General features: G+C 43.0%; 1 protein-coding gene across 1 annotated transcript in view; it reads right to left on the bottom strand.

Annotated features, from left to right (window-relative positions):
• GRAMD1B (GRAM domain containing 1B) overlaps nt 1–11,191 on the bottom strand; it is a 213,020-nt gene extending 201,829 nt beyond the window's left edge. Inside the window, exon 1 of the mRNA XM_070803567.1 lies at nt 11,028–11,191. Coding sequence (XP_070659668.1) covers nt 11,028–11,041 — 14 coding nt within the window. The 5' untranslated portion in view covers nt 11,042–11,191. The remainder of the gene's footprint in view (nt 1–11,027) is intronic.
• Nucleotides 11,192–12,144: the final 953 nt, after the last annotated feature.

Genomic DNA, 12,144 nt, shown 5'->3' with positions numbered 1-12,144 from the left:
GAGATCTCAGGAGAAGTCACCTGGGAGGATAACCCTCTCCACCCAGAACATTCATTCCTGATTAACTAAAAGCTCAGGTTTCTTAGGTAAGGGTGTTTGGACTGTGGATCTCTGGAGAGCCATTAACGGAAGGAACCAGAATGAACTTGGAAACAGCTGCTTACCTATCAACTCTTAAGAAAACACCCTGAAATAGAGTTTAATCAGTTCTTCCTCAGTTACTGGTGAGGCCTCAGTTTAACCATTGCTGCAAGAAAGGAATTCATCCTACTCTCTTCCAAAGATCTGCAGACAGGCCAGCTTCCCTGTGTGGGAAGCCCAGGCCCTCCTGAGCTCTGGAGCTGCCCTGCGCTCCAGAAAATAACCATTCTCTGCCATGGTTTCCTGTCCAAAGAATGTCTGCCCATCTTGATTATAAGGCCAATGTTAAGTCACAATTTAATTCCCCTTAAATGACTACTCATTCCATTTGAGTTGCAAATCGGAAAAAATACTTTGAAGAAACCAACCCCCACATTTTATAGATAAGGAACTTGGTTCAAGAAGTGCCTCTCTCTGTTGGCTGCCTTTGATAGCCTGTTTATTGTGGTATAAAAACGAATTTAACCTATTAATTACCGAGCAGGTGAGTCCAGAAACACAGTAACACACATTTTGTAAAAAAAAAAAAAAAAAATATATATATATATATAAACTTTATTTTAAGAACAGTTTTAGATTTACAGAAGTTATCACGTGCTTGTAAATGCTAAACTACTTCATCCTCCCTGTTACTGTTTTACTAACAGTGCTCCCTACAGCACATTGTCAAAATAGCTTGTTTTCCATTTTATGGGCACAAACCACCTTATACGGGTAAGGGTTTGGCCCAGGTTCCAGGAACAATTTGCCTGTTTTCTCAGGGAGAAATGCTACAAAGAGCAATTTATGTACACAGGTTGTATGCTGAAGGTGGGGAGGGAATTTTAAATCGTATCAATCCAAACACAATCACAGTAAGACTAGCTAATATTTACTGCACACTTACTATAAATCAGGCATGATCTCAATTAATCCTCAAATCACCCCAATGAGGAAGTTGTTCTTTCCATTTTCAAATAGGAAAAGAATGAGGCTTGGAAAGGTCGTGTAAAAGACACATAGGGACTTCCCTTGTGGCTCAGTGGTTACAAATCTGCCCATCAATGCAGGGGACGTGGATTTCATCCCTGGGCCAGCAAGATCCCACATGCCTCGGAGCAACTAAGCCAGAGAGCCAAAACTACTGAAGGCCACGCACCCGTGCTCTGCCACAAGAGAAGCCACCTTGATGAGAAGCCTGCACATCGCAACTAGAGCGTAGTCCCTATTTGCTGGCAACCAGAGAAAGCCCTCGTGCAGTGAGGAGCTAGCGCAGTCAAAAAAGAAAAAAAAAAAAAGACACCCGGTTCATCAGCAGCTGGACTGGGTTCAAACTGCCAAACTGAAACCAAGATGACTGTGTGGGACTCCTGGGTACCTATGTCCTTCCTTTCTTGTTGGTAGGAAACAGACTCCAACTTCCATGACCTTCCCTGAGTTCCAAAGGGCAGATTCAACAGTTGCTAATCAGGGAAAGGGCGGGTGATGCAGAGACAAGGGAGGAGGCCATCGAGGCCAGTTAAAGGAGTGCAGGCCCTGCATGCATCCTGATTCTTTTTTTTTTTAGTGCCTAAGTGACACTGATTTTTTTTTTAATTTATTTATTGGGGTATAGTTGCTTCAAAACACTGTGCTCGTTCTGGGTACAGCGAAGTGAATCAGCCAGCCACACGTATACCCATACCCCCTCCCTTCTGGATTTCCCTCCCTCCCAGATCAGCACAGAGCACGGAGTGGAGTTTCTCGAGCTACACAGCAGGCCTCCACTAGTTCTCTCTTCCGTGCATAGCAGTGTATACGGGTCAATCCCAATCTCCCAATTCATCCCTCCCTGCCTTTTCCTGCTTGATGTCCATACATTTGTTCTCTACATCTGTGTTTCCTCTATTTCTATTCACACTTTATGAGCAACTCCACCCTTGAACCATTGCTATAAAACTCCTCACCGAATCAAACCCAGGGTTGGGACGCACAGTTTCTGAGGGGCACTGTAGCCCACTGTATTCCCCTTTGCCTGACAAAGCAATAAAGCTATTCTTTCCTACTTCACCCAAAACACTGTTTCAGAGATTCGATTCAGTACCGGTGCACAAAGGCCAAGTTTTTGGCATCACGATCTGATGTCAGAGCTTGTGCTCTCCCCTGGTTAGCTCCGTGGAATGACCTCCATCTTCGATGTCAGCATCTTGGTTCTAAATTGGTACCTGATTTGATAACTCATTCATTAGCCTATACTACACAATTATGGCAACTGCCTTGTAAAAATATGCATTTTTAATATCCATCACATGACCTGTTTGAGATAAATGTCAATATTGGTATGTGCAGACATGAATTCTCAAAGCTGGCAGACATACCTGCATATCCTTGACAATTACAGCATACTTTCCAGTTATAGTAAGCTTCTAATACTCAGACTTGCCTGGTGGTCCAATGGTTAAGAATCTGCCTGCCAATGCAGGGGACACAGGTTCTATCCTGGTCTAGGAAGATTCCACATGTCACAGGGAAACTACTGAGCCTGAGCACCTAGAGCCCACAATCCACAAGAAAAGCCACTGCAGCGAGAAGCCCATGCACCGTGAGAGCAGCCTCTGCTCAGAGCAACTAGAGCAAGCCTGTGTGCAACAATGAAGACCCAGAGCAGCCAATAAATCAATAAGTAATTTTGTTTTACAAAACTTACAATACCCCCTGATTTCCTCATGCATCTTTGACAGTATGATCTAGCAGTTAAGTGCAAGGGTCCTGGAATTACAATGGTTGGGTTCAAAGTTTGGATCCACCATTTATTAACAAGTTTTAGCTAATGTCTCAGTGCCTCGGTCAGCCCTTGGGAAAGATCAGACTGTTAACAACAGCACCTGTATTACAGGCTTGTGGTAGCCGATCAACAAGGTTATATACATTAAGCAATTGGCACAGTCCCTGCTGCTGCTGCTGAGTCGCTTCAGTTGTGTCCGACTCTGTGCAACCTCATAGAGAGCAGCCCAGCAGGCTCTGCCGTCCCTGGGATTCTCCAGGCAAGAACTCTGGAGTGGGTTGCCATTTCCTTCTCCCATGCAGGAAAATGAAAAGTGAAAGTGAAGTTGCTCAGTCGTGTCCGACTCTTCGAGACCCCATAAACTGCAGCCTACCTGGCTCCTCTATCCATGGGATTTTCCAGGGAAGAGTACTGGAGTGGGGCGCCATTGCTTTCTCCAGCACAGTCCCTAACACACAGTAAATGCTAAGAGAAGTCAAAGCATGTATCAGTTTTGCACCTGCAATCGTGTGTATAAGCATTGATACTAATCACTAATGTAATAAAGTGCACTGAGCATCAAGGAATGTCTGGTTGCATGAACACACCAGGGAGCCTGATAAAAATCCACTTCATACAGTGCTACACAGGGCTACACAGCTGCTCATTTGAGCAGCTCCCCACTTACAAAAAAAAGACATGAATAAAGATGAGGTCAACATAATAGCTTAAAATACAGGTCTGCTTCTCTTAAGGCCTGTAGAGAAGAGGAGGGGGGTGGAAAATGGTAACAATTGGTACAATTATGATCACGATCATTACTATTATCACTAGTATGAATAGAACTCTCAGCTTCCAGCATCTCAGATTTCTGTGCTTGCCTTTTCTAAGGGAGCTAGAGAATGCTTGATTGCTTCCTTACAATGGGAATGGTTTTACCCTTTCAATTACCATCTCCATCACACTCCACATAAGTTAAAAGATGGCATTTGGGTCTTCTATTCAAGCGGGTGATCTTTCTATCCTTTTCATTACAGGAGAGGCAACTGGTAAAGCTAATGCAATGTACTGTAACTAATGCCTTGAAAATGCCCGAAGCACGACAATCTTAATCCACTTTGAAGGCTAACTCTGTTCAGAATGTGAGGCTTTATATTAAGCTGTATGTTAGAGCAAAATCAGCTGCAGGGGAAAATCCTCTTTGAATCAGAGTGAAACCATTTATATTTATTTCGAAAACTTAGAAGGGTCTGATGACAGAAAAAAACCCTAAACAAACGTCAACAGTAAGATACTAATTTAACCCTTGGCTGGGCTACAGCAATGGCAGCTTTGTGAATTCTGCACAAAGTCCATGTATGTGCACCTGATATGTGGAACCTTTACGGGCATCATGGAGCCAACAATTAACAGGGACTCAATAGAAAACATTTAAGTCTCAAAGTCTACTGTTTTACCAGGAAAGCAAAATGGCAAAAATCAGTGATTAAACGGTGACTAACAAGAGAGGACTCTCTTGGACTTCCCTGCAGGCTCAGTGGATAAGCGTTCACCTGCTAATGTAGGGGACACAGGTTCGATCCCTGGTCCGGGAAGATTCCACATGCTGCGGAGCAACTAAGCCCGTGCACCCAACTACTGAGCCCACGTGCTGCAACTGAAGCCCATGTGCCTAGAGCCCGTGCTCAGCAACAAGACAAGCCACCGCACTGAGAAGCCTGCACACCCCAGCAAAGAGTAACCCCCACTTCCGCAACTAGAGAAAGTTCTTGAAAAACAACAAAGACCCAGCACAGCAAAAAAAAAAAAAAGCTGAAAAAAAAAAAGAAGGTCTCTTGCTCATCATGCAGGTTCTCAGCTCCTCAAAGAGGAACCAGCAGAGGGGGAGCCCCAAGTTTCCCCTCTGATCTCTCTTCACTGGAACATTCCATTCATTCTCGAAGTTCAAAGGACAAAACAGGATGTGCAAATGACTCCTGAGCTCTTGTGGAAGCTTTCCAATGCCCCCTATCCCATGATTACATATTCCTCATATTGGTGGATCGGTTCTCCATTCCAGACAGGTTCCCCCAGCACAGCCACTGGTGCAATGAGAGAGAGGAAGGAAAGATCACAGCAAGTGCCCCACAGCTCTCATTTTGACAGTATATGATGTGCTGCATTTCTCAACGGTAGAGAGGAGTGATACCGGATAAAGTGGAATCTCTCTCCTTTGCTGGTTTGGAGGGCCGGAAACCACGTGTGCCCCACCTTCCAGTAAAGGGGAGAGCCCTGACCCTCGGGTGAACTCAGGGCACACTGTGATATAATTGGTGCTCTTTTCCAGGCAGATAATACTCAAACTCAAGGTAGATTCTGTCTAAAAACATACTTCTAAGGTGAAAAAGAGAATCTTAAAAAGAGTGGACATACATGTATGTATAACTGACTCACTTTGCTGTACAGCACAAACTAACACAGCACTGCAAATCAACTATACTCCAATAAAAATTAATTTAAAAAAAAAAAAAGAAAGAGAGTGGACACAGGTCTTTGAGTCTCTTGGCTTAGAAAATGAAGTCGGGCACATCCCTGGTGGTCCAGTGGTTAAGACTCCATCTGAGGACAGTTGATTTTGTTCTAGAATATTTGTTTCTGCTCCGTCTCAGTAGGAGACTGGAGCAAACAAGTCTTCTCCTAGACCCTCATCTTCCTCCTTTACTGCATCCTGATACCCTCACTCCCCTTTTCCTCCTCCATTTCTTTCTTTTGTCCTTTTCTCAGTAAGATTTCTCCCCCTGCCTTTTTACCCACTTCTGCTTCTGCTTCTATAAACTCCTTTTCTCCTTGTCCTCGAAGGTCCCTAAAGGTCTGGTCCCTGTCTCCAGAATCACCACCCTCCGCCTGCCCATTGGCCTCCCTGAGTTTATTAGAATCAGAAATGTCTGGTGGGCAGTGGACATGGAGCACTCATTTCTAAAATCTCATCTTGAGACTCAATAATTCTAACTCCATCATAGCTTGAAACTAATTGGAACCCAGTAAGGCTAAGTCACACACCTGTTTCTGACCTCGAAATACAGCTAACTACCTTTAAAGAAAGAAGACTGTCCATGCCCTAAAAGTCTGTTCTGAGTTTTGCTGCTGTTACTAATTTGTTCCTGATGAACAACATTTTCAGGCACCTAAGTCACCAACTTTTTTTTTCCATTTTAGCTTTTCATTTTTTATTGGAGTAAAGCCAATTAACCATGCTGTGATAGTTTCAGGTGGACAGCAAAGGGATTCAGTCATACATATAATGTACATATACATGTACATTCTCCCCCAAACTCCCCTGCCATCCAGGCTGCCAAATAACATTGAGCAAAGTTTCCGGTAAGTCACTAACTGTGAAGGCAGAAATAAGACCCATTTCTCACAAGTAGATATTTACAGGAAGCCATGTGAACTGCAGGCAAAGGTCCTAGAGTTTCAAGCCAGCAGGTAATTAGGCTGTGTTATGGTAACTCAGCACAAGAGTCTGGACAAAGGGCGTATTCTAAAAACCAAAGAAAATAAACAATTGACCGTCTCAGAAACTCCCGATTGGTTGTCAGGGCAAGAAAGGGCAGGCCAAACAGATAAAATCAGAATTGTCTCAGAAGTTTACAGGTGTCAAGATAAGATCCTGAGAGATGGCCACCAAAATAAAAACTCATGTCTCCATAGCCCTTTTAAGTAAAACACTTCTACACCAGTGAGCAATATGATTTTTACAACCCCCTCAATAAAGGAGGAGAAGGCAATGGCAACCCACTCCAATACTCTTGCCTCGAAAATCCCATGGATGGAGGAGCCTGGTAGGCTGCAGTCCATGGGGTCGCTAAGAGTCGGACACGACTGAGCGACTTCTTTCACTTTTCATTTTCCTGCATTGGAGAAGGAAATGGCAACCCATTCCAGTGTTCCTGCCTGGAGAATCCCAGGGACGGCGGAGCCTGGTGGGCTGCCGTCTATGGGGTCGCAGAGTCGGACACGACTGACGCGACTTAGCAGCAGCTGCAATAAAGGAAGTAAAATAGGCATACTGTTACTTAACAGACGACAGAGCAGGATCAGAGAAATTATGGGACTTGTGTGAGTCCCACGGTAAGAGGCAAAGGTGGAATTTTCAGCCAGGTGGGCCCCTTCCAAATTACCATAATTATGGAAAGTGCTTACCTGGTAGTTAGGTGGTAAGCCAATGACATGTTGGGTCTTCTTAATTCCCTTTCCAAGGTCTGTTCACTACCTAAAAATGTCTAGGTCATCAAATTATGTAATCAAATTTCTTTTTCTCTGGCTTTTGGTAAAAATTACTCCACGCAAACACCAGAAAAAATTAAAACAAGGGCAAAATTTTATAATAAATATAAAATTTATTATATAATTGTTATATTTCAAATATATAATCACAGTTAGACTATTATATAATTATATATCTTGTTGTTTAGATACTCAGTTGTGTCTGACTCTTTTGTGATCCCATGGACTGTAGCACTCCAGACTCCTCAGTCCATGGGATTTCCCAGGCAAGAATTCTGGAGTGGTTTGCCATTTCCCTTCCTAGAGGATCTTTCCAACCCAGGGATCAAACCCGAGTCTCCTGCAGCAGCAGGAGGATTCTTTACCACTGAGCCACCAGGGAAACCAATACAGTTAATTACATAATTATATATCCATCAATTCCTTGTTGCATAGGGAATCCTGCCAAACTTTTTCAACATGACCTATAGGCAATACCCACCCAAGAAAGTTTGGGGTGGGATAAGGGTGTCCCAGAATTCTTCTAATTCCATCCTATCTTTAAGAAAGCAGTGAGCTATGTCATCCATTTACACACTCAATTCATTCAATTTGTGAAAAATAAAATAAAATCTGATCCCTTGGTTGGATAATTATTGGCTTCTGTGTTCCAATACTATAGCTTTTTAAAAAAAAAAATCTGAAAAACATTTTATTTAATCAATATATGACCATGTATTACATTTTTTCTTTTGCATTTTTAAAACTTTATTTTTAATTGGAATATAATTGCTTTACAATGTTGTGTGAAGGTTCTGCTGTACAACATGAATCAGCTATAAGTATATTTATATATATATACACCCTCTCTCTTGAGCCTCCCTCTCACTTCCCCATTCTACCTTTCTAGGTCACCACAGCGCACCAAGCTGAGCTCCATGTGCTATACAGCAGCTCCCTACGAGCTATCTATTTTACAAGTGATAGTGTATATGTATCAATGCTACTGTCTCAATTTGGTCCACCCTCTCCTTCCACCACTGTGCCAACAAGTCCATTCTTTACATTTGCATCTTTATTCCTGCCCTGCAAATAGGTTCATCAGTTCCATTTTTCTGGATTCCAGATACATGAATTAATACATAATATTTGTTTTTCTCTTTCTTACTTCACTCTGTATGACAGACTCTAGGCTCATCCACATCATTACAAATGACCCAATTTCATTCTTTTTTATGGCTGAGTAATATTCCATTTATATATGTTCCACATTTTCTTTATTCATTTGTGAGTGGACATTTAGGTTGCTTCCATGTCCTGGCTACTGTAAACAGTGCCGCAGGGAACATTGGGGTACATGTGTCTTTTTGAATTATGGTTTTCTCAGGGTATATACCCAGTGGGATTGCTGGGTCATATGGTAGTTTTTAGTTCTTTAAGGAACCTCCATGCTGCTACTGCTGCTGCTGCTAAGTTGCTTCAGTCGTGTCCGACTCTGTGCGACTCCAGAGACGGCAGCCCACCAGGCTCCCCCGTCCCTGGGATTCTCCAGGCAAGAACACTGGAGTGGGTTGCCATTTCCTTCTCCAATGCATGAAAGTGAAAAGTGAAAGTGAGGTCGCTCAGTCGAGTCCAACTCTTCGAGACCCCATGGACTGCAGCCTACCAGGCTCCTCTGTCCATGCGATTTTCCAGGCAAGAGTACTTGAGTGGGGTGACATTGCCTTCTCCGAGGAACCTCCATACTACCCTCCAATACTACAGTTCTAACATAACCTAGACCCTGCATCTATACCAAATAAAAGAAGTGGCAGGGCGAGCTACCAGTTACACAACTAAACAATCAGCTGTAAACACATAGCAAAAGGGCAGGCAAAATCCCCATTGGGTTTTTATCCTGGGGTAATGCCCACATTCTCTTCTATCTCACAAAGTTTTCTATTAGTGTCCTGGCCTTTTCTGAAAGCAGCTGGGAAAATCTGGGTCCAGAAAGATTGATCAGTCCTGCAAGGTTACCCAGCCAAACAGTGATTCCTGTCTTGGGGTTCATGATGAGACTCTACAGTCAGCTCCAACTCATGTTCCAAAGTTTAGTTATAATACCAAAGGAAGTTCCTAAACCTCATTCACAGAGATGTACATTCTTTCATTTGAAATTGTCAAGATTATGATCCTATCACCTAGAACCTTCCCCTCACTATAAGAAAACAGCCTTAGAACCTTGGATTCAGGACCGTGCGAAACCACCTTGGAGGCAGAAAGCCCTTGTCTCTCATTCGTGGAAAAACACAGACTGTGAGTCCTGAAGAGCAGAGGCTTTGCCTAGATGAAGGCTGGACTGGCAGAGTCTAGTGCAGTACTAGATACATATATGGATTTCATAGATAACTTTTGAATCAGTGAATGGCCCTGCATGTTCAATTTTGGGAGATGAGAGACAGGAGTGTCAGCCAAATGACTGATTATAGCCCTGGCGTTCAGGGGCTCTGACTTGGCCGGGTATATTTTGAAAAGGTTATTTTGCCAGCCTGTAATTGCAGGCTAAAGTAGACAGGAATGGCAGTCATTGGTGGTGTGGAATAACTAAGTGCTTACTGCCCCCTGGTGGTCAAGATGATTTCGGATTCTAAAGTTCCTGGCACTCCTAATCAATGAATTTAAGTATCCTGGTAGCCAGGAGTCTGAAGGTTTTACCCAGCCCTTTCTCCAAACAGTAGAGTTTTGACTTAAGGGCCAGAAAGATTTCTCCCCAATCCCAAAGTCCTCAAAGGAGGCTTTTCATTTCTATACTGAAAAGATGAATATGTCAAGGAGCTGAAATGGAACATTTTAAATGAATTATCTTTCAGTGGATGGTCTGTGATTTCAAGAGCTCCTAGGAAAAAGAAAAGCATTCATGGAAAATAATAATTTCCTGTCTGGAACACTGAGATTTCTATCTATTCGAGATTATCAAGTCAAGTCACCCTTCGAAACAAACAAAAAACATATCCAGGAACTCTTTTAGACTTTGAATTCCTAGCATTTCAAGATTGCATTCCCACTTCACGGAAGGAGAGGCTGAGAGTCCAAAACAATTGCTGGAAAAATGCTAATTATCCTCTCAAGTCTAAAGAAAGGTTTTCAGTTTTATTTTAATGTATGGTAAGTGAAAAAAAAATTACTGCTACAGAGGTTTTTTTTTTTTTGATGTTGGCCATTTTTAAAGATTTTATTGAATTTGTTACAATATTGTTTCTTTTTTTTTTTTTTTAATGTTTTGATTTTTTTGGCCTCAAGATATGTGGGATCTTAGTTCCACACCCCCTGCATTGGAAGGCAAAGTCTTAACCACTACACTGCCAGGGAAGTCTTTGCTACAGAGGTTTCTAGGGAAACATCACATGTACAGGGTTTTCTGTATTTTATCCCACTTGTTGGCTCTCCGGGATCTAGAGCAGTGTCTGACATATCAATACATAATTGGTGAATGAATGAAGCTTAAAGAGAAGGAGCTGCTCTTTAATGGAAATTATTGCTTATTGGAGAGGATGCCATCTCCTTCCTTGAGAATCATTAAAGACAAATTAAATCTTCATTTATCTTAAAAATCATAGAATCTTAAAAAAAATTATAGAATGTGATGCTGGAAGGAACCATAGAGATCATCGATTTAATCTCTTCATTTGGTTTCTTTCATTTACATCACAGATAAGGAAAATGAAAATCAGAGAGATTAAACAACTCACCACAAGTCAGACAGCAACTTTCTGGCAGACCCTACAGTGAATCTAAGTCTTCACTCTTGACACTTTCTAAAAGAACAATGATGTTCCAAGTTTTCAGCTGTGATTTACTGTAAGAAATACATCATGACCCAGTACACATCCACACAATTACACACACAACACTAAAAAGAAGTTCATGAAACAATACCCACCTTCTCCATGTCATTAATGTACCCTGGGCTATTGTCTACTCCATTTCATTTTTTTATATATTATTCTGATCACAACTCACTAAATTAATTTCACAACTAACAATTTAAAAAACATTCTGCTATAACATCTTGCCTATTATGACTTTTCAGGCTGAAGTCCTCCGGAATCTTCTTTCATGCAGAAAAGAACTAGAGTGAGCAAGTTCCTGCTCACTTGGCCCAAAGATCCCAGTTTTATGACTCAGTGGAGGCACTAATATCTCCCACTGTCAAGTTTCACTTCACTTTCAAGAATGCAGTCCCAGTGACCCTGCTCTCCAGCCAAAGTAAGTAACCACACCAGTGTGTTCCAGGACACAGACCAGGGCCATGGGCGGCAGCCTTGTCCTTGGCCTTGACTGGCTCTCTAACCCACAAGTTAGCAGGGAATTTGGATCCTTACATAAAACAGCACCTCCTTATCTCTGCTGCTGTCATTCCTGGGGGGAGGGGGCGGGGGCAATCGGAAGAAGAGCAGGGAAGGGGTAGAGCAGGACAAGTAGGTGGGTCTGAGGTCATCAGCTACATGAGTAGGTGTGAACAGATGGAGTGCTTAGCAGTCTTCAGGAGCCAGGCAGCCTCCGCCTCCCTTGCACACAGGGTTACACATCACCTTCCTTCTCCTAACCCCATTTGATCACCTGCCCTCCCTCCATCTCTTCCCCTGACCTCCTCTACTAAACAGTCTCTCTTTATCCCTCTCTCTCATGCTGAGATCATTAACATGATGGAGAGATGGTTTCTCAGCTATTTCCTTTCTGACAGGTTGGAACCTTCTCCTCTGACTTCCCACTTCCCCACTGAGAATCAGCAAGACAGGATTTGGCAGGGGGCTGCCTTGCGGCAGCCATGGCTGAAAGCTTCCCCATAGCAACCTGGGCACATTCCCACAACACCAGGCGGGATTTCCAGGGCTGGCAACTCACCCTCTCAAAAGCCGTGCACAAGCTGCAGGCTGCCCCAGTCTCTTCCCAGTAAGACTCAAGCTGGCTGCGGGGCTGTGTTCTGAATGCAAAGAGCCAGGAGGGGAGCTGGACAATGCTTTGAATATATATTGGCCCTTTCAGATATTCTCAGA

Source organism: Bos indicus, chromosome 15, assembly GCF_029378745.1.
Source record: "Bos indicus isolate NIAB-ARS_2022 breed Sahiwal x Tharparkar chromosome 15, NIAB-ARS_B.indTharparkar_mat_pri_1.0, whole genome shotgun sequence".
NCBI classification, from domain to species: Eukaryota; Metazoa; Chordata; class Mammalia; order Artiodactyla; family Bovidae; genus Bos; species Bos indicus.
This window is presented reverse-complemented; position numbering and strand designations above follow the sequence as displayed.